The 22883-nt window shown below is 43.6% G+C and overlaps 1 protein-coding gene across 3 annotated transcripts in view; it reads right to left on the reverse strand.

Moving 5' to 3' along the window:
* Positions 1-8237: 8237 nt before the first annotated feature.
* Positions 8238-22883, reverse strand: part of VWC2L (von Willebrand factor C domain containing 2 like) — a 123008-nt gene continuing 108362 nt past the window's right edge. For all 3 annotated transcript variants that reach the window (XM_083714910.1, XM_083714912.1, XM_083714909.1), the window contains 2 exons: positions 8390-11703; positions 8238-8349 (listed from right to left, as the gene is read on the reverse strand). In XM_083714910.1, the coding sequence (XP_083571036.1) occupies positions 11555-11703 (149 nt within the window). In that variant the 3' untranslated portion in view covers positions 8238-8349; positions 8390-11554. The remainder of the gene's footprint in view (positions 8350-8389; positions 11704-22883) is intronic.

A 22883-nucleotide genomic window follows, 5' to 3' on the forward strand; every position in this document is an offset into this window, starting at 1 on the left:
GTTCTGAGGATTGTTCTGTCAGAGGATTGTTCTGATAATTGTTCTGTGAGAAATTCCCTTAAATTGGACTTAACCCCTGGATGGTTAAGTCCAGTCAAAGGTGACTATGAGGTGCGGCACTCATCTCGCTTCAGGCCCAGGGAGCCAGCGTTTGCGCACCGAAAGCTTTCCAGGTCATGTGCCCAGTCTGACTAAACTGTTTCTGACACAACAGAACACCGTGATGGAAGCCAGAGCACACGAAAACGGCATTTACCTTCACGCCGCAGTGGTTTCTATCTACGTGCACTGGTGTGCTTTCGAACTGGTGGGTTGGCAGAAGCTGGGACAGAGCAATGGGAGCTCACCCTGTCACACAGATTCGAACCGCCGACCTTCTGATCAGTAAGCCCAAGAGGCTTAGTGGTTTAGACCACAGCACCACCCACATTCCTTCATAATAACATAAAGACTTATTAGTATCTTATTGAGTGACATTCTAAGGCCATTTTTCATCAATTGTTTTGTGTGGAGATGTTGACATGGTACATTATTTTCATGTTCTGGAGTTAGGTTGTTGAAAATGTATTTGGATTTCCAGTGTTTACTATTATTATTTAAAAGATGTATAGTCCACCCTTAGTTGGTACTGATACCAGGTAGTGCACAATCTGAATAGGGGCATCTCTGATTTACAAGGAGATGCTATCTTCTGTTGAGTTATTCCTCAGAGGCACTTTTGCGGGTCTTCAGTTTTCAGGGTAAAGCATTTCTCCAGGATTTCTGAGTAGATTAGAAGCTTTTGTGATTGTGGTAGTGCCTTTGGAAGCTTTCTTCAGTTTCCCTAACACCCAGTAGGCTAAAGAAACCTTTTACATTTGAAACTGAGCAGCCTCTACGGTTAATGTCTGTGATTGGGGATGAACTTTTTGTTGTCTGGGAAACCAACCCTGGAGTGGGATCCCTGCAGTTCACAACAGGGAGGTCAATTGTTTTACCTGAGAGAAATCAGGGAGGGAAAGTGAAAAGGCACAGGCATGAAGGTGGGAAGAAAGCCACAATTCTTCTAATCAGGAGATAAATTACAGTGAGTCTGTTGAGAACTGAGTCCAAGGAGAGTAGTTGTACCTACATGTGTGGAAGTGACTTTGGGGGTTTAAGTAAGTGAAGATGACTGTCTACAAGATGATGTCTCCCTTTGCCCAAATATTTTGAATAACAAATGCCTTTGGGGTGGACTAGGTGACCATTTGCACCTACAAAGTTATGCACCTGCAGCATGTTGCTATGTGCAAAGCAACTCTGCGTACAAGGAAAATGAAGTGAGATAAAACAAATGAGCACTATGCCCTATGGTGGATTTCCATGTGCACACCATTACACCAAACCCACTTTGCCATGTCATGATTCTCACCAAAGAGGTAAACTGGTGATGCTGCTGTACCACTTCAGATTACAAAGCTACATGGCAGAATGGGTCTCCATGCAAACAAACTAAAAACACTATTAATTTATTACTTGTGTTTTTATACCACCTTTAATTATATTCCGAAAGGTTAGGCTAGGCACCTACTTTTCTGGGGAGCAGGGAGAGAGAATTTTGACTGGAGTTCCTCCCACCCTCCAGTTTGATGCCATGCAGTCCAAAAACCACAAGTTAGCCACCGTGGTGAGAAAGTAGACACAAGCAGTCTTCATCAGCATCTTAAACAACCTTCAGCCTTTTTGGACCCATGTTCAGTACTTCAAGACCCACGTTTTAGCATCTATTTGTATAGTGGTAATTCTGCTCTCTCAAGCCACCTTAGGTCAAGCTGCAACCCTGTAGAACAGGTGTGGCTAACCTGTGGGCCTCAAGATCTTGCGGAACTCCAGCTCCCACAAGGCCTAGCCAGCATGACCACGATGTGAGTTGTAGATCAACAATACACGGTGGACCACAGGGATGCAGTAGAGGGTCCTGGCTTAGGGTGGGCAGATGGAAAAGAGGGCAGGGCTATTCCACATTTAACAGTTGTCTGGAATAAGGAATTTTAGCTTGTATGACACCTCCTGAAATTCCCTCTTCTACACAACTGTTACAAGGACACAAAAGTGTGTAGGCATTACCCCAGTCACTTGAAGGCTACCAAACCAAAACATGCAATGAAAAGGAAAGTTGCAATGATAATAACTTTGCAATTTATGCAATATTTTATGCATTTGTAACATCTGTGTTGCTACACAATATAGGTGTGTCAAACTGATAGCTTTTTGTCTAATGTATTTATTTTAACATGTCCCCAAATCAACAAAGAATAATAATGTTTTTATCATATTTAGGGTTGCACATATTTAAAGTACTGTACAAACAGTAGTGATAGCAGTAATTACTCAGCAAACCATTAGTTAGTTTAAATGATTAATGGCACTTCCCATCTTTCCCTAGAGGTATCAAATGCATTCTGCAATGTGGAGGCAAATTATTACTCTGATTAGGCTGCATTAAGGTTAGAAATATGGTCCAGGATGGGAAAAGCTAGCATTATAGATCGAGAAAAAATACTTGGGCTTCTCCTTCACAGTATAAATGTGTCACTGATTTTCAGAATGATCATAATCCAACTATGCAACCCCTAGGGTGTTGTCATACAAGCTAAAGCTGCTGAAATTCCCTCTCCTATTAAAGGTGGAAGAGCGCTCTCATCATTTGCATCTGCCCACACTAGAGGACAGGTGCAGCCCCTCTGAATATTCAAGAAATGTAGGCGGTATTGCCAACATGTGGGACACAGGCTGCTAGAGTGTCCGGGAAGTCAAGGGAGATGAGGCTTTTGTATCTTTAATTGTTGTGTAGGAGAAAGAATTTTGGCAGATACAGCTTTTGTCATGCAAGCAGGGATGAGAAAAATGGTGCACTGGCTGAAATTGTCCCCTATTAAGGTATAGAATTCCTGCCCTGCCCAGATTTGGTTACTGTCCTGGCTATAGTAACAAATTTAAAGGTGGAAAGAGAATTGGAAATAAGGTTTTGTGGATTTGATCAAAACCAGTCAGGGATATTCATACTGAGGTATTTTGCTTCTTTGTTTTCCTGTTGCAATTTTATTTTGAGCTGTGCTGTAAAACCAAATAAGTGTTTAATTGCATTCTCTCCTGCTTCTCATAGTTGACATTAGAATTTCTGTCAGTGCAAGTATGCAGTATATGGGTCACTTACGGCAGGAGGCAGTGTTTTAAATGTCTAGACCCCAAGCTTTAGAGGTAAGAATTGAGCCTGGAAAGGAATAGGCAACTACTTTGATCAACTTTGGCACAGCAATCAAAGCTGGTAAAAGACACCTGGAATCCCCTTTGCCACCTGAATAGCCCTGGATCAAAGTGTGTCCCAGACTGCAGACTCAACTCTTCGGGGGGGGGGGGAGGAAGGGTAATGTCCAAAACAAAGCAGAACCCCAATTTCCAGACTGATCCCTCCCAGGAACCAACCGTACCTCCATAATATATGGATTAAGTTTATTTTATTTGTTTTAAGTTTCAGCTTATTTCATCCCATCCAGTTCTTCATGGCCAATTAGGTTGTGATTGTTTTAAAACAAAATAGCAGGGAAAATCATGAGGAATTAGAAGCATCAGCCGGTAGGTCTGGAGATGATGAAAGACACCAGAGACATTGTTTGCTGGATAACACACTTTATATTTAACAAAATAATTTTTAATAATATATTTTTTTTCAATATTGTATTCTAGAATCCCATTTTTTACAGTAGAGTGTTTGTTTTTGTTTTCACTAGTTTTCAGGCACACTATTGTTTAAAGGTGTAAAAAAAAAATCTGGCTCCTTGCTGACAGGCACCCTCTTAGCAAAAGTCCTACTAAACAACCCCCTGCGTTTCAGCAACTGTTTGAGTACACAAGTTGGTCTCTGCAAGTGGGATTTGGCATAGCTGAGGCTGGGGGCACCTAGCTGATGATCTGGCCCTAATGGTCTGGCTTGTGTGCACTGTTTGCCCACCTGATGCCCTCCAGATGTTTTGGACTACAATTCTCATCAGCCCCACCCAGCACAGCAGCTGATGGCGGTTCTGGTCCAAAATACCTGGAGACCATGAGGCTGGTGAAGGCTGATCTAGAAGCTTAGCCCTGCCTTCCTCCAGAGCACCCACCATCACTCCCATATCATGGTATTCATTTGCACACTGACACACATGCTTTGTAACCTTTGAAATTGTTTGACTTAATGGAAAAGTATGTGCAGAGGGACTGAGGTCAGGATCTGCCAATCATATGATTTTCAGACAGGGAATAGCTCCCCTGAGTCATCCTGGGTGGGCAGACTTGCAAGCATGGGTTGAAGGCACATGATAGAGCATCATTGCTAGAGCTAAGCAGGTCTGGGTCTGGTTAGTGCCCGGATGGAAGAATGCCTGAGACCACCTTGATTTCCACTACAGAAAGGCAGGATGTAAATGAAATTAATAACCTAACTTGTTGGAATGGTTAAGAAGCATGGCCGGCCCCTGCAAATTGCAACACCATTTCTGGTGGGTTGAAGTTCACCCTGCGCCAGGGAGCCATTCTAGTTGATTTCTAGATGTTTGCAGCTGTATGAATTTGTGGTAAGAATGCACGGTCATTCAAACAGGGTGGTGTAAGTGTAGCTAGGTTGTCGTTTGAGGTATGACAAATGAAGTGCTTCCACAGCTTTACGCAATCTGGCAGTCCTCCCCATGTGCAGAAGCCAGAAACCATATGGGACATGACCTGTCTGCCCTTAACTGCACAGTGCGAGAGCCCTGACTGCTACTGAAGCTATCCAGCCACCCATGTATTTTGATGGCCATGAGGAGGGGTAACTAATGATCTCCATCTCTGCCGCTCTTATCTTCATCATGCTTCAGAGAGGGTGTGCAGGATATAAAGACATTGTCTCATCAGGGAAGTGTACAAGGTGCAGACCCTAAGGTGGCTCCGGTGGTTGCAGAAACCCACCCACCCATTCAGAAAAACAACCTAGTCCAATCTTTCTGGGGCTGAATCATGGCAGCTGCACATTTATAGGTTTTCCTCCCACATACAAAAACCTGCTTGCATGCCTAAAGTGTGATGGCTGGGACAGAACCCATCTCCCTGGCATGCTGGCTTTCTGCTGGTGCAGGGAAGCATCTATACTGGCCCTCTAAAGTGGTGCCCCTTGTGCTTTTTCTTAAATGTGTAGAGCAGCCCTCGGAGAGGCACAAAACAGGGGAAATGGTGGTATACAAGATCATTCAGGTCCATTTTCAATTATGAGGAGGGTGCTCTTTTCCTTGGAGAAAAAAACGGTAGTGTTTTGCAGTGACCCCTGAAGTGGTCAAATTCCAGGAAAAGGCTCTTTGCTGCTACTCACAGCGGTCCTGCGTAGCAGTTGGCACTCTCCAGCTCCAAGAGTAGCTGCTTTCTAAAACTTGCTTTGTGGTGCGTTCAAGCTTCTGTGCCTCAGTAAATTATTTGGACAGCTCTTAGTGTGCCTGTGCTTTGATGGATCCCAGCCAATTGCATTTTTTCTTTCAGTTCTCCCCCCCCCCCTGCACGCGCCCCGCAACCCCAATAGGACATGGTAGTTCCTTAATAATAGATGGGCCGCTATACTTCATGGCTCCACTTAAGGTTTTCATAGTGTTTCAAACGCCTAGGTATGTCATTTATTTTTTATTCCAGGGAATGAGAATGCTCAGGCCTGCACTGGTCTTAGCTCACTTGTGTGTAGAAGGGGGGTTGGGGTTGGGAGAATGAACAAAGCACAGAAGGCATTTCTCAGTGAATGGCAAGTGTGGAAATGTTTCTTTCTGCTCTTTGTGGACATGAATAAATCACAAAGAGGGGTGAGGGAGGAGGGAAGCAGCTCATGAATGATTTACAAATGCGCATTTGTGAATTAATGGCCACAACAGCAAAGTGCCAACTTTGCTGCAAATTGGTGTATTAGAGAAGGGCTGCCTGATATGATGCAGGATGATGAGGGCCAATGCTGGCTCTGGCTGAGGAAATAAACTTGCCAAGCATCCAGGGAAGCTGTCCTCAAGGCACCTTGAAGTCTGCCTCTTTGCCTGCCTAGCAGTGCCCTTCCCACACCAGAACCCCTTGCTCTCTGCCATGGGAAAAGGTTCTGCAGGACAAAACCTGCCCTCGTGGTCCAATTCCTCTAAATGTAATGGAACGAAGCACCAGGTAAGTGCTACTGAAATATATGAAAAGTTGAGATGGGTGAATTCATCAGTTTGGGTTTCTCTCTGTTTCTCATTTTGGTTTGCCCTGTTTCTGGGCATATATGCTTTTTTGAAGTCCACATGGAACTGCGTAGGCACATGTCCAAAAACATGTACATGCACATCTCCCATCGTATGCATATTTGTAACTAGCTTTGCCATTTAATGCATCTTGCAAGTAATTTCCCCCTAACAGAATGCATTTTTGCAGGTTATTTTCAATAAAATAGACTTTTTTGGGTTATACATTCTTTGGCTGCAGAAACTGTATTGCAGATTTCAGAGAAGTCCAAATTTCAAAGGGCAGCTGCATTTGGTTCAAACCCCACTGCTGTCCCACTGCCCCCCGTACTCAGGTTGTGAACAGTGGGTTCTGGCAAGATCTCATGTGCTCCATGAGTTCTTGCGAGATTTCAGTGATATTTCATGAGCTCGTGCCAGAAACTGGCACCACTTCTCTGCTAGCAATGGCAGCAGTAGGGAGCAGGGCATCTGCTGGGGTGCTGCCTCTGGGGCTTCTGCCACCCAAGGCAGCTGCGTCTCCCTGCCTCATAAGTGAGCCCGTCCTGGCAGGATGAAGTGACCTGTCTCAGGCACACCTCTAAAGAGCGGAGGAAATACCGGGATATGAAGTCAGGAATTGGTGTCCAATATGATTCTTTAAAGTGTTGACTTTAAACTGCTTTAGGCAGCCAAATATCTTGGGTGGGCACTGGGTGATCCTATCCCATGCTGCCAGCTGTCTTATGTTGACTTTTGTGCTGGTTTTGGCAGAACTTCTGTCCTGGTTCATTTCACTGCAGTCAGTTTTGCTTAGCAACCCTACCTTTGTTTGCTGGGATTCTTTTCTCTCTCTCTCCATGTTTTGCCTTCTCCTGTGGGATATATCATAGCTTGCTTTAATCACCAGCACTGCTCAGTGAGACACGCATTTAGGGCTACCAAATACATTTATGATTTCAAATGTATTTCTCCTATGAGCAGAATAGGCAGGGCAGAATTTGGTGGGAGGAGAGTGTTACCAAATCAGCTGGGTCACGGGTGGACCCTGGCAAGAGCTAGCTTTTGAGATCCAAATACTGGTTACCTGCCAGAATCTTGTTCTGTTGTTCAGACTTGGCAACTTCACCCTCTGCTAGGTGTGCTATGAGTATATGAAATTGCCTTATGCCAAATGGGACTGTCGACCCTTCTAGCCCATAATTGTCTACTCCGGGGAGGCCAACATGGTTCCCCTTAGATGCCCCTGAGTTATGGCTGATAGGATTTGTAGTCCAACGTTTAGCAAGCCCCATGTTGGCTATCCTTGGTCTACCCTTTTATTTTGTGGTTTTATATTTTGATTTTATTCTGTGAACCGCCCTGAGACCTTCAGGTATAGGGCGGTATAATGATGATGATGATGATGATGATGATGATAATAATAATAAGGTAGAAGACTTTCTCAACTCTACGTCTCAAAAGACGTTTGAATGAAGTATCAGCTCATGTATGCAAAACATCTGCACTATTCTAAGCCTCCCATTCCCTGACCTCCTGCACTACAGGGTCTGGTGTGCTAGAAGAGGGAGGGCTCCACTTTAAGGTTAAAGGTTTGGTTTAGTGATCTTTTTACTGCACCCATGATTACGTGGCTGTAGTTAACAGCACATAGGTTCAAAAAGCCTTCTTCTATGATAAACCTGGGGGGGGCAGCTGAAATCAATGATAAAATTACTGAGAAGAGGATGCCCTTAGAAAGGAGGAGGGAGAGCTCTGAAGATGAAACGAGAGCCAGTGTGGTGTAGTGGTTAAGAGCGGTAGTCTCGTAATCTGGGGAACCGGGTTCGCGTCTCCGCTCCTCCACATGCAGCTGCTGGGTGACCTTGGGCCAGTCACACTTCTCTGAAGTCTCTCAGCCCCACTCACCTCACAGAGTGTTTGTTGTGGGGAGGAAGGGAAAGGAGAATGTGAGCCGCTTTGAGACTCCTTAAAGGGAGTGAAAGGCGGGATATCAAATCCAAACTCTTCTTCTTCTTCTTCTTCTTCTTGCTTGCAGGGTGATGCATGACGCACACTCCAAAATGGGGGGAAATTGCTTGCTTATGTGTGAGCAGCTGCCTACATGCTCCCGACCTGCATGCCAAATCTTACAAACTAATTTCTGTCAGTCAACCAACCAACCAACCAACCAACCAACCAACCAACCAACCAACGAATATATAGTTAGAAACAGGCCCATGCAGAGCTTGTCTGGGTGGGAGTCTTGTCTTGTCATGACAGCGTAAGTCCAAGCGAGGCACCTGGCCAGCTGAGCACTCTGAGGCCAGGGGCCTGGGCCTGGTTAGAAACAGAAGGATGTGACTTGTGGGGAGGGGAGAAATGCCTGTGGGACTGGACTCATTCAAAACTTAATAACAACACTAACATTGGAATGGTGTAGCCCCAACTGAAAGAAAAGACCAGGTGGCTAGGAAGTGAAATCAAGGTGCTTATTGCATGTTGTGTGCGTATGTGTGAGAGACAGATGAGGGAGAGAAATCATGAATGGTCTGGCAGTCATGGTGAGGAATGGTTGGATCTGTCAATTTTGGTTTCTCTCATTTTTTCATTCTCCACTCTTCCGCATTAATTTCTGAATCTTTTTAAAGTCTTCATGAAAATTCGCCAGCATTTTAATGCAAATTTCTCATAATACACACATTTATATGCAATTTTGCCCAATATGCACATTGTTGCAAAATAATGTGATTCATTTATGTACGCTATTTTCACTAATATATGTGTTTTCAGATGCATTACATAGCTGGAGAACTACACTGAAAAATTTAGATATGTGGATTTCAGAGGGTAACCATCCTTTGAATAGTTTCAGAAAGTGCCAATTAAGTAGGTTCCTCTCTAAATTCAAACGGAATTGGCTTTCTCCACCATCCCTTACCATGGCTTAATGGGGTTGGAGGCAAGACAATGGCAGCTATGGCCTACTGGAGAAATGTGGTTTGTTGAAGCAAGGTGTAAAGGTTGTATTTTAAGCTGGATCTAGTTCCCAACAAAGCAATCCTACCCACAATCAATTGATTTTGAGGAAAAAACAACTAATATGCCCTCCATCTCTACAAACATTTGCTGCAGGCTTACTACTAGTCCTCCACAAACTTGGGCCCTCAATACTTGCCTTCTGTTGCAAAATCGTCCTTCCCACTTAGCAAGATGATCCTACTCTGAGACAAGAAGAAGACCAAGCGCATTCCCAGGAATACAAATCTCTCTCTGTGGAGCATGAGGCATATCTCACCAAGCTCTTAAGAAAAACTGTGGGATATGTTAATTGTGGACCTAGTTCCAACCTGTTCCATGATGCTGCAAGCTAGCTGTTGCCACTAAGCTTTCTAGAGTGGCTTTGGCAATTACAGGCTTTGGACACTAACATGTTTATTCCATCAAATATTTTACTGCTGTACAAGAAAATGCCAGCAAGCAGAGCTGTTTCCTATTCAGATCTGCTCCTGAGGAAGAGCAGTGTGCCAAAACCTGGTCTTACTGAATTAGTTCAAAATACTGCCATTACCTTCAGTGAATGCTGGAAATGGCACACAGAGGACCAGTCTTTGGAGGCAAAACCTAGATGATAGTGAAACAAGGTAAATACAGATATAACTCAGGAAAACTGCAGAGAAAATTGAATTTTAGCTCTGGAGGAAATCAACATTGTATTACATGGGATTGTTTACTTTGGTTTCAGACATCACAGATGGTCAAACCAATCCCTTATGTGAGCCTGCTGAAGTCCCATGCTTTAGGAATTTGGGATGACGTGTATTTTCCATAGTTTCCCCCTTAAAGTACTGATGAAGAATGTAACGGTTAGTCATGGATGGAAACCCTATCATTGATGTTTTCCTGTTCCAACATCATTTCAGATTCAGGTGGATAGCCGTGTTGATTTGTCATAGTCATAATAAATATGAAAAATGAAAAAATCTTTTTTAATAATTCCAGTGGCACCTTTAAGATCAACTAAATATAAGCTCTGAGACCTTTTGGTATAATATCCAAATTTTTGCATTTAGATAGAAATAAAATATCAGTCTGTACCTGTGCGAGTTTTTTTTACAAGGTTGATGGACTTCCATTTCATGCAGCTCAGTGTTGTGCCTTCCATAATTACAGATTCAGGTGGATAGCCATGTTGATCTGTCCTGCCCTTCTCTGTGGAACCAAGCGCCACAACAGTCATCAACAGTTATAAGGTTGAAGCGACCTCTGCTTCAGAGTATCTGACAAAGTGTGTATTACACACAAAAGCTCATACCTTGAAAGCCTATATTTAGTTGATCTTAAAGGTGCCACTGAAATTATTAAAAAAGATTTTTCATCTTCCATCTTGTTATTTATTACAACATCATTTCATTTATTATCCCATAAAACCTATTGACTGCAACTTTCAATATCATGTAACTTGGTATGTGTGGGAGGGCAAAGAAGGTGCCATTATTTCTGGAGTCTACCTGTAGCGTCTGGCTACATGCCTCAGGTGGGCTTCCTCTTCCCTTCTCTGATAGTCAAATAGAGGCTGGGAGCAAGCTGGCAATGTAGAAATTTAACGTTTCTTCTCCCCTTTCCTCCCTCACAGAGCCTACAACAAAATAAGTGGAGTGGGAAGAAACAGGAATGCAACATAAGGGGAGGCATTAAGGTATATGGAGGGATGTCAGTAAGTGCTGGCTTTCTTGAGTCACATAAACTATTTCAAGGACATTGAGGTTATCTACCTATATACTGGTTGCCTGACACTTTAGACTGTATCCTTTGTCATTATGGTGTATACATTTCTTCAATTCAATTGTCCCCACGTGGTGGAGAAAGCATAACATATACAGAAGGCTCCTAGGGTGCCTGGTTGCTGTATATCTGTGCATCCATTATATTCTTGAAGGTCCTCCTTCTTCCTGCATCCTCTCTCCCACTGGTTTTAAAAAGTGCATTTCATTTCTGAACCATCCTCATTTAACTTGCGTGTTCCAACTACCCTGGCTCCGAGGAAAAGAAAGAAGATGTTGAAGCTCACAAAACCATGAATGATATTGATGTCACAGATGTGAAGAGCTAAAATGAGCTCTAACTCAGTTGGCAGGTTGGAGGAAGAACCTCTGTAGGATGTCCTTTTGCTAGCCATCAATCTGTGCTGCTTGCTGTGATAGGTTAAATATCTATATAGGGAGAAAACTTGCCCATTAGTAAAATATTCACTTTTGTTAAACCCTTAAAGGTTTTGCTGGTGACCCTATTGCAGCTGGCAGATTTAACATGTGCAGTGTAGAAGCCGTTACATTGGACACACACTCCTTGTTGCTTGGGATTTTGCCCTATGCAGTCAGCTTGCCTTGGCATTCACGTTTGGAACACTGAGCAGGCTTCCACCAGTCCCCGTTGTGGCAGTGACAGATGTTGCACTCATCCACTTTCACCTCGATGCCAGCCGGAATGATGGTGGTTCCTGCAAAGCAGTTTGGACCTGGAAATGTACACACATAAATACATTAAACAGTGAAGCAGATTGGGGAATATGGATGTCTTTATGCTGGGTACAATTCAGCCAAAAGTGGTTCACTTTTAAGCCCCACTGATGACAGAGTGCAATAGTTAAGCCCATGCTTAATTCTCTTCCATTGAAACCAGTGAAAGTTACAAGTGCCTTACTTGGGCGGTATTGAGCCCACTATGATTACCACTGAATTGGACCCCCTGCCCCTTTGTTTGTGCCTTGTTGTCAGGGTAGCAATAGGGCAAATGCCCCCACCCATTTACATTCAGAGTGGCAGCACAACCTTACTAAAATAACAGTGCTAGGACAACAGTCCTCCACCACACCTCAGAGCAGCAATTAACACACGGGGCACATGACATACACCTCTGTGCCAGCTGAGGCAGCTGCCTCACTCTGCCTAATGAACAGTCCTAGGCAGAATAACTGATCATTAAATGCTTGGCAGCCTTGAGCTCCACTGTTCTCACAGCCCCTTGTTTAGGGGCAAAGCTTAAATGCGAACCAGTCTTTGGGTTGGGCAATGTGGTCACAATCTATTAAGATGAAGGTCAAAATCAGGGCTTTTTTTCAGGGGATACTCAAGGACACGCAGTTCTGGAACCCCTTTTTGTTGTTGTTAAAAAGTGTGGCACATACTGTAACAACTTCACGGTGAGTACCGGCATCTATTTTTCTAGAAAAAAAGCATTGGTCATAATTACAGTGCAAACATCTCTTTCTAAACCTAATACTCTATCTACTTTACTCATGATCCAACACCCATGGAAGCAGGGAACAGTGGAAAGGTTCCATGTACCAATATAAACAGTGTGTTGACAAACAGTAGAAAATCAGAAAAAGGACTGCTGAGCTGGCATCTAAGTAGACCCCAGACCATATGGTTTCGATCAGGGTCCAAATGCATGAATGAGAAAAGAGGATGCTTCATCACAGACACATTTCCATAGCTGCTAATGGAGCATGTACTCCAGGGGTCAGCAACCTTTTTCAGCTGTGGGCCGGTCCACTGTCCCTCAGACCATGAGGTGGGCCGGACTATATTTTGAACAGAAAAAAAAGAACGAATTCCTATGCCCCACAAATAACCCAGAGATGCATTTTAAATAAGCACACATTCTACTCATGTAAAAACACCAGGCAAGCCCCACAAATAACCCGGAGATGCATTTTAAATAAAAGGACACATTCTACTCATGTAAAAACACACTGGTTCCAGGACCATCCACGGGCTGGATTTAGAAGGCGATTGGGCTGGATCCGTCCCCCCGGGCCTTAGTTTGCCTACCCATGATGTACGCCTTCCTTGATTGCAAACAGAGTATGGCGAAAGAATGGCGCAGCAGAAAACAAAATGACGAGGAGCAGGTCTAGAACTATGGGTTCCTGGTTTCTTCTTATGAACAAGGCTATCATGAAATGCTGGCAAGCAGGAAGTGGGACATTACAGAGGCCACAACATTTCCCATCACTTTGTCATTGAAAAAGGATGGTGTTTGATGTCACGCTAAGGTGATTTTTCCACTAGCACAAGTGTTTATGCTGGCCAAATGGAACAATCTCTGGACCCGGAGATAATCCTCTGAGTCCCTTCTTTGTGTGCCTCCTCCATGAGAGGTCTTGAGGGTGGCAACACGTAAACAGACCTTTTCTGCAGTGGCTCCCCATTTGTGAAATGCTCTCCCTTGGGAGCTTCGGCTGGCACCTTCATTAGACACCTTTAGGCGCCTGGTGAAAATGTTCCTCTTCAATCAGCCCTTTGGCTGATTAACATCAAATGCTCTTTTAAGTGTGATGTGGGAGGGGAGAGTATTGGTTTGCTGTTTTTCCCCACTATGTATTTTGTGGTTTTTATTTTGTAATTTTAGTTTGTGAACTACCCTGAGAGCTATGAATGAAGAACAATATACAAATTCAAGAAAGAAGAAGAAGAAGAGGAGGAGGAGGAGGAGGAGGAGGAGGAGGAGGAGGAGGAAGAAATCTCTCCCCCCCCTACACTGTTCTGGGAGGGTGCAGAGGTCACAAGCAAGGAGTGGGGAGCGGAAGGCTATTGCACTAGCAAGACTCATTGTACTGGTTTCTGCTGGCACAACAAATTAGTTGAGTACAGTATGACCCAATATGTGTTGGAGGGGTGCAGTTTCTGAACTTTTCTTTCAAATGTGTATGGCCAGCATCTTTACTGTGATCCTGGACCAGTTATTAACGGCATGGCTGGTGAGAGTGGAACTGAAGGAGCTGCAGAATGATCATGAATGTGAAGTCGGTCCACAGCATTCATGGGACATTTTACCACTTTTTAAAATATAAAAAACAGATTTCTAGGTCCTATCATTTTAGAGAAAACAAACCAAGCAGAGGAAAATCATATGGAAAAGCACAAAAACCAAAGCTTAGGGTAGGGCTTCTTTTAGCACCTCCCCCCCCCTTCTCATTTTCACTGTGTACAAGTTGCAGACTGTCAAACTCTCTGTTTGCGCCCTCTACTACCTTCCTATCTATTCTTCCAGGCCTCAGCAGTCTATATATTCTGCAGATTTTAATTTTCACTCAATTTGGCAGGAGAGAGGAAAAGAGAGCAGGAAGTACATCCTACTTTTGCCATTCATTCTAGTTGCAGAATCTCAGCTTTCAGTTGCAGAATTATGATTTACAGTATAGGAGAAGTCTAGCTTCCCTTTTGTCTGGTCTTCCTCCAAATTCTCTCTGTATATAATGTGAATAAAGTTTCTTTTCTCCAAATGGTTTTAGGAGGAGAAATCTAATAATGAACATGACACATACTGGCAATTTACAGTGATTGCACTCCTATAGAAGTGCTTGCCTACTACAGTGAGAGAGGTGGGGTCAAACTCTCTGGTGATGGAAAAGGGCACAGCTCTCCCAAAATCTCTTTAGAGCTGCAAGCGGGGGGTGGGGGGTGGAATATAGTCCCTGAAAGTGCCTCCTTCCTTCCTTGGTTCCTGCGCTTGTTATTTGAGAACAATGAATTATGTATGGCAGAAATGATTTATTCATACTCCAAACAAGATTTATTATGGATTTTTATTTTATAAAAGAGATTTCTCTAATCTGCTTATTATCTTTCCCCTCCCTCGACTCCATTTATTTATGAGAAAATATCAAAAACCAAACCACTTCTAAGTCAGCAGGAATTTGTCTCTCATTCTCATAAAAGTCTTACTAAAAACAATGGCCCAGATGTTTATATACATGCATGCTATGTTAATCTCAGACTCACGTATACATAATTGCACTGTGCCTCCGTTAATACCACAACAAATACAAGGGGAATCAAAAGTAGGAGTTTGGGCAATGCTATTTTATTTATGACTAGGGGCACAGACCGAAACCTGGCAGATCATTTAACTGCTGTTCTCCAGAGATTTAAATCTGCACCCTACTGACTCCCCCTTTCCCTGGCCTAATCTAAGTGCCAACCAGATCGTGGCTGATATTCATCTCTCACTGGAGATGGGTAAGCAGCTGGAGGGTGGCACCTGTGGCCCTGGCTGGTGCCCACCAATCATAGTGAGCAGGAGGGACCAAGGGTGTGACTCATGGGGAGGCAGGTGGAAGACTAACTTGAAGGTCCAGGCAAGACCAACTTGTAGGTCCAGACCCCGCAAGTGCCATTTCAGCTGCTTCAGGAGTATCCATACTGGACGATTGTGCTGTCGTTTTGGCATATCTGATATGGCACAAAGGCAAAGAAACAAATAAAAAACGAATAAAATTTTGGGAGTACAAACTCATTGTTAGAAGCCGTATTCTGTCTTCTGCAGTGTGATTACATAGAGATTCATAGGTTCACCCCATAGCCATATGTTTGAAAAAACCCTTCCCATTTGAGACTACTCACCACCAAGGAGTGTGGTGGAGTCTCCTTCTTTGGAGGTCTTTAAGCAAAGGCTTGACAACCATATGTCAGGAGTGCTCTGATGGTGTTTCCTGCTTGGCAGGGGGTTGGACTCGATGGCCCTTGTGGTCTCTTCCAACTCTATGATTCTATGATTCTACTTTCTGAGAAGATAGGCCCTGTCCCTGAAGCAGTTGCAGAAGTCCAATTCCTTTCTCATTTACATTTTGGAAATGTATTTACACTCGGGAGAGTTGTTTACATTTCTCTTCTTGCTTTTCTGGACCAAAGGCAAAGGAAATGATGATGGATTTCACACTTAGCCCCCTCTATTTTCTGCTCAGAATGCTCACCTGTAAATGGAAACTATTACAGGCAAATAGTTCCCATCTGCTCTGTCTAAATTGTAGATGAGCCTAAATTAGAGGTGCCAGTCTGTTTAATGGGGAAGCAGATCCAAAGCTGTGTTTAGCTTGGTCATACTCACTGGCCTCTGTGTGCCTCTCCCATGTACTTTTGTGAATGGGGTGGGCTGACTGTGGTCTACTTTCCACGCCAGAGGCATTTACATTTTATAGCATTGGAAACCCATTTCTTTCATCTCATTAACTTTATGATCACCATGGGCTTTATTAGTGCACTTCTACAAGAGCCCAGGTTTTTTAAAAAAGAAAAAGAAAAAGAAACCCCTACCGCAGGCCCCAAGTCTGAAGTTGCCAGTTTTAACTACCTCAATGCAATTTAGATTGCTGTCAGCCAAGATAATGGATGGCTGCTAGATACTGTTCACATTAAAACGATGCCTTCTGCTTTGCTTATAAGCGGCACAATAAATTTTGTTCCCATTTGTATTGGCTTTTACAGCCCACCCACAATAAAACTGTGTGAGTAAGACATCCCCGGGTAACTGTCAAACCATCTTTCTGGGCTGCTTTGCACATATCCATCAGTTCCTGTCCAAGTGGCAGCAACCATATTGCTCAGCACTCTGTCTTCTGCCTATTGTTACAAATTTTGCATGCCTCCCCCTCTCTCTGCCAAGTGGTGGCAAGAGCCCAAGGGCTTTCAAGCACTTACCCATGGTCTGTATTCCTTTGGAGAACTGAGACACAGCAGAGACTGTTGTAGCTTTAGGAAATATGGTTTATTCACCTATTTCCACCTTCAGCATCCATGGAGGGAGTCAAGATCTTACAACATGGTCATTTCAAGAGGGGCTTGTCCCTCACAGAAGGGCAGCCCTGGGGTCCAAGACCTCTCTCCAAGTCAGCCTTCAGCCAGCCTCCCAAGATGGGTCCCAGTCTTTCCTCTCCCCTCTTCTTCCCAGCACACCTTGCTAAAAAAAATCTTTTCTTGTCACCTCAAACACACACCCCATCACCTTGGCAACATCTGTCTCCCCAGGCCAAATCATTCCTCTCAGATGGTCCATCAACACCTTTTGTCATGTTAATGGATTTGCTCTTCACTAGGCCAGCCAGGGTGGTTTGCATAAGCCAGCCCAGGGATTCCTTGTCGGGCACAGCTCTGCAGCTTGTACTGTCATCCATACCCCAGTTAATCACAATCCTACTATGTATTAATTTTTCGTGTTTAGGGGGTCCCCCAAAATCTATAACAATATTTTTGTGTGTGGTTGCTTTTCAAGGCATCAGTCACTGGCCCAGATTTTCACACCATACATGAGTTGATCACAGAGTAGTGTTGTTGCCCTATGTGTAGGCCCTGTTATGCAGAATTTTTCTTTTTGTCTGAAACTTTTGGCCAGGAGTAATCCCAACTGTTTCACCACATTTCTCATTTTGCCCATGAAATGTCCTCATTTCAAGAAATTAAGGCAAAGGATGCATTTTCAAGGCAGTTTAATGCAAACAAACAAACAAACAAAACAAAAACATACCCTGAAACCATATACACAATCTCATTGCTGTACAGTGGAACCTTGGGTTACGTACCGTCCTCCTTATGAACGCTTCGGGTAACAAGCTCTGTTAAACCAGAAGTAGATGCCCCTAGCTGCGAACTTTGCCCTAGGATGTGAGCACAAGTTGCGCAGCAGCAGCAGCAGGAAGCCCCTTAAGCAAAAGCGCGCCTCAGGTTCAGAAGGGTTTCGGGTTAAGAACGGACCTCCAGAACAAATTAAGTTCTTAACTGGAGGTACGACTGTATGTCAAAACAAGGCTCAAGCTCAAGATACATCAAGAAAAAGCTGGGATTAAGCATCTGATAATATACCAAGAGGGACTGGTTGAATCTTTAGTGGAGTCCCAGGGAAGCATTACTTATGTGTAGGCTGCACTTTCAGCCCTGCCCCTGATGTAAGAACTTCTATTTTTATCAACCACACACTGTGTGTGGGTGTCTGTATTGAAAGGTCAACATACAAGTTCCTCCTCATATGTTGGGCCTACGCAATTGGTACACCCACACAAGTAAATATCCCAATTGCATAAGACAGGATGTGTGGTGGCCTTTTTGAAGAGAGACGAGTGTGCTCAGTGTGTGGTTGTTAAAAGAAGACCTGGTGTCAAGGGTATGAATAATGTGTTCCTAGGACTAAAGTTAATGGAACTGAGCCAAAAGTAGCCCTCCTTGACCCTGACACTGGGGTCACCAAGGGCAGAGTGCCAGTCCAGCTCTCACTCCAATGAGACCCCTGAGTGCATGCTGGACAGGGGGGTGGCTTGAGTGCTTGGTGCGTCCATGGATATGTGAGAGTGTGGAGTAACTGTGATTACCTTTTCTCTGCAGCCACTAACAGCATGCAGCCTCCAGCGGGATTGCAATGAGGCAATGCAGCTCTCAGGCTGAAAACAATTCCCCTCCCCCTTGCACCAGCAGACTAGGCTAAAAATGACCTATACTGTGGTATCTCAGGTTACAGATGCTTCAGGTTACAGACTCTGCTAACCCAAAAATAGTACCTCGGGTTAAGAACTTTACCTCAGGATGAGAACAGAAATCGGGCGGCAGTGGCGGGAGGCCCCATTAGCTAAAGTGGTCCCTCAGGTTAAGAACAGTTTCAGGTTAAGAATGGATCTCTGGAACGAATTAAGTTCTTAACCCGAGGTAGCACTGTAATTCTGTGCTTAGCCCAGAATACTGGGCTAATTTTTGGTGAGGTGATAAACCACCACAGACTGTACACAATTCTCTGCTCCTAGAAAACTAGTATGCCAAGGGAAAAACTCAGCTAGAAACCTTCCCTCTGACATTCTAGTTTTCTATATGATTTGTGTTTTGTAAGGTGGAGCCTTCAGTCCTGTGAGTTCCCATCTGCAGTCTGAAGTGGTCCAGCTCAGGCACAGATTTTCTACCTCAGTGAGAAATGGGCCCTTGCTGCAGTGCTGTGATGCCATTCTGATTAGGCAGACACATCTCCCGCTTTTAAATGCCTTGGGTCAAATAATCTAGGAAAGGCAATAACTGTTTGTAGTTGCTCTGCGAGCAGCCAAGCCAATTACCTGTGCCACTTTAATGAGAGGCATCCTGATTGCTTGCCAGATTGCCAACAAAAGGAGGCTGTAGTAAGGTTCCAGCTGTCATGTGTGGGGGTCTCGGGCAACAGCTACTCAGCCAGCTCACCCGTCCCTGGGATACTGAGAAAAATCCTTTTCATTAAATCTAAGAACAAAAAGATTCCTCTGGAGATCACATGAAGACGGAAAATAAGGGACAGAAGAGGAGGAGACTGTATTTTCTGTGGCTGCCCTCAGGCAGGCTGTTAATTATTTTATTGGAAAATTCAATATTGCTCAGACTCCCACACACAGTTGAAGAGTCCTCCTGGCACTTAAAACTGTGATTTGCTGCATTGGCCTCCATTTAACTATGCCAAAAGGAATAAAGGCAGGAAGCTGGGATCTTTTTTCTCTTCCCCACCCCTTCCATTCTGTGACAAGAGGCTGAGGGAAACCTCTGCCTGGCATATACTGGCGCTGCATGCCTTTGCACCCGTTGCCCGCCTCTCTGTAGCAAAGCCTCACTACCTAAGGAGGCCTTTGGCCATGTCTCTGGCACCGAATGTTGTGGGGGCCAGATGAGACAGTATTCCAGGCCCGCCAAGCTTCTGTCGTGATCTGGATGGAGACGGACATTTGACACAGCAGAATCAGGGAGGGTGGTACATAGCAATCAATTGGCATACTGCCTGAGGCATATATTTTAAGGACTGGAGCCCAGTGATTAAACAGAATGCAAAAAAGGGGCAAAGGGCTAGGCCACGGGCCTCCATCCTTGCCAGAAAAATGGACACATGTCCCAATGTTTTCTTTTATTCTACCATCTACTCTCTCCCCCAACCCCTTGTTTCTGTAGTTGTGTTTTCTCCTGCCTGGCACTGCAGTGGTGTAGAACAGGTTGCCAGCACCCAGAGCCAAACGGGCAGGGGGTGGATGGGGGGAGTTGGCATACACATGCTCATTCAATGGCCTAACAGCACCCACAACATGCAGGAGATCACAGCTGCATAGATAAGAAAATTGGAGTTGTTCCATTGTCTGGAGAGGTCATTTCCTGGTTCACACAGAGAACCTATTTTCAAAGGAGCCCAGTGACAGAAGCATGCAGCTGCACTGAGGCAGCTCCGGGTATTTTGCACCAGGGGCAACCACCCCTGTCCTACGTCACTATGGTATTGTCCACCCTACAGTGGCCATGTGTCCTGGTTCACAGAAGGTAGGCCTGTCTGGTCCAAGTCTGGCTTAAAGATGAGGTATTCTAAAAAAAGGGAGCTTCGGGGCTTTGAGCTTGCCATCAACACATTACAGGAAGATAATGTAGCGATGTTATTTGTGTCCAATGAAATTAGCAAAAATGTATAAAAGTGTATCAAATATCTGTTGGAAATGTAAGGGAAAGGAAGGTACCTTCTACCACATGTGGTGGACCTGTAGAAAAGTAAAAGACTTCTGGGAAATGATATACAATGAATTGAAAAATATGTTTAGGATAACCTTTGCAAAAAAACAACAACCCAGAGGCCTTTTTACTTGGAATAACAGGGGAGGGAATTCCAATGGAGTTAAAAACATTATTTATGTATGTGACAACAGCCGCAAGAATATTGCTTGCCCAGAACTGGAAACAGGAGAAGAAACCAACTAAAGAAGAATGGATAATTAAGATGATGTTTTTTGACGTTAAAAATAACTACGAAACAGTATGGAAAGGAGTCAAGAAAGATATCGAAACATGGGGCAGACTAAAACTGTCATTTTGGGGCAGAATAGCTACAATCAAAATGTCTGTACTTCCTAGATTACTGTTTTTGTTCCAGAATATCCCTGTGGTTAAAGGTACAAGGATATTTAAAGACTGGCATAGGAAGATTTCCAAATTTATCTGGCAGGGCAAGAAACCAAGAATAAAATTTAAATTGCTGACTGATGTGAAGGAAAGGGGAGGTTTTGCCCTGCCAGATTTGAAGTTATATTATGAGGCGTCCTGCCTATGCTGGGTAAAAACTTGGATAAAACTGCAAGACAAGGAAGTGTTAGACTTAGAGGGACACAACAACCGATTTGGGTGGCATGCCTATTTATGGCACGGGCGGAGGAAAGTGCATAAAGACTTTGGAAACCATATCTTTAGGGGCCCATTGATTGAGGTATGGGAGAGGTATAAAGACATGCTAGAACCCAAAACTCTCCATTGGCTGTCGCCACTAGAAGCTATGAGTGCCAAAAAGATTAATATGAGGACTAACTGGGCAACCTACGAACAACTGCTAATTAAAGAAGAAGGAAAGTGGAAAATGAAGCCGTACGAACTGGTCAAGGACCAAGTTTACGACTGGTTGCATTACTTCCAGATCAATGATATGTTTAGGAAAGATACTAAAGATAAAGGATATGCCGATAAAAATTCCAGATTCCAAAATGAGATATTGAATAATAATATAAAAACTTTGTCTAAAATGTACAACCAGTTACTGGATTGGAATTTAATCGACGAGGAAGTTAAGTCAGTAATGACATACTGGGCAAGAGATTTAGGCCGTAACATTTACTTTGAAGAATGGGAAAAACTCTGGAAACATCATCTTAAGTTTACGGCCTGCGTGACACTGAAGGAAAACTTAATGAAAATGTTCTACCGTTGGTATATGACCCCTGTAAAATTAGCTAGGATGTATGGATCCTGTAATAAGTGCTGGAAGTGCAAGAAAAGGGAGGGGACCTTCTACCATATGTGGTGGGAATGCCAGAAGGTTAAAGGGTTTTGGGAGAGAATATACAACGAAATGAAGAAAATTTTGAGATACACCTTTGTTAAAAAACCAGAGGCATTCTTGCTGGGATTGGTAGGAAGGGAGATAAAGAGGGAAGATTACAAGCTGTTTCAGTACGCAACAACGGCAGCAAGAGTCCTATTAGCTAAAAATTGGAAATCAGAGGGTCTACCGACAATCGAGGAATGGAGATCAAAACTATTAGAATATGTGGAGATGGATAGGATGACAGGGAAAATCAGATATTTAAAGGATCAGAGGTTCACCAAAGATTGGGAAAATTTCACGAATTATCTGGAAAATCTAAGTGATGGACTAGTGGGTTTCAAAGGAGCTCTGTAAAAAGCAAAGGGTACTGTCTAAAGAGAAACGGGAGAATTAGGATGAATAATGGCATTACAAACTAAGAACTGCGAAATTTCAAAAAAGATTGGTATGGATGATTTGTGGAAAGGTTGAAGGAAGTCACATTTAAAAATCTGTGAAAGTAACAATTGAATTTGTATATCTAATTTCTGTATTTTGAATTATGCAAACTAATAAAAATCATGTATTGAAGGAAAAAAAAAAGGATAATTAAGATGATGGACTATGCTGAAATGGCAAAGAGGACCTCGAAGATCAGAGATCAACCAGCTACCTGGCTGGTTCTAAATGTGCACCTATGCGTATAAATGATCATATGCAGATTGCTCTCCTCTTTTGTCTTTTTTTTGTGAGGTAGTTTTTATTTTTTGGTAATGCATAACTAGCCACCCCTAGTCAATTTCCTGTAATAGTTAAGGAATGTCACACTAGAACTGGGGCTATGCAACCTTCCCTCTCATCCATGAAGCCATGACCTAAATTAAAGGTAGATGAAGGTAATGATAAATATATTTTTAAAAATCAATGGGCTATAAAATAGATTGAGGAGGAAATGGGAGGGTTCTAGGAGATCTGGAGCAGGGGACCACTCTCAATGGAGCCAAAGTTTCACTTAAAGAACAAACCTCCTTAAAGGCTTCCAGCTTCCCAAAATTTATCCGTTCAATCAGCACTAGGTCTATCAGGTTGCCA

This window comes from Podarcis gaigeae (genome assembly GCF_964106915.1).
Source record: "Podarcis gaigeae genome assembly, chromosome: 1".
In the NCBI taxonomy this organism is placed as follows: Eukaryota; Metazoa; Chordata; class Lepidosauria; order Squamata; family Lacertidae; genus Podarcis; species Podarcis gaigeae.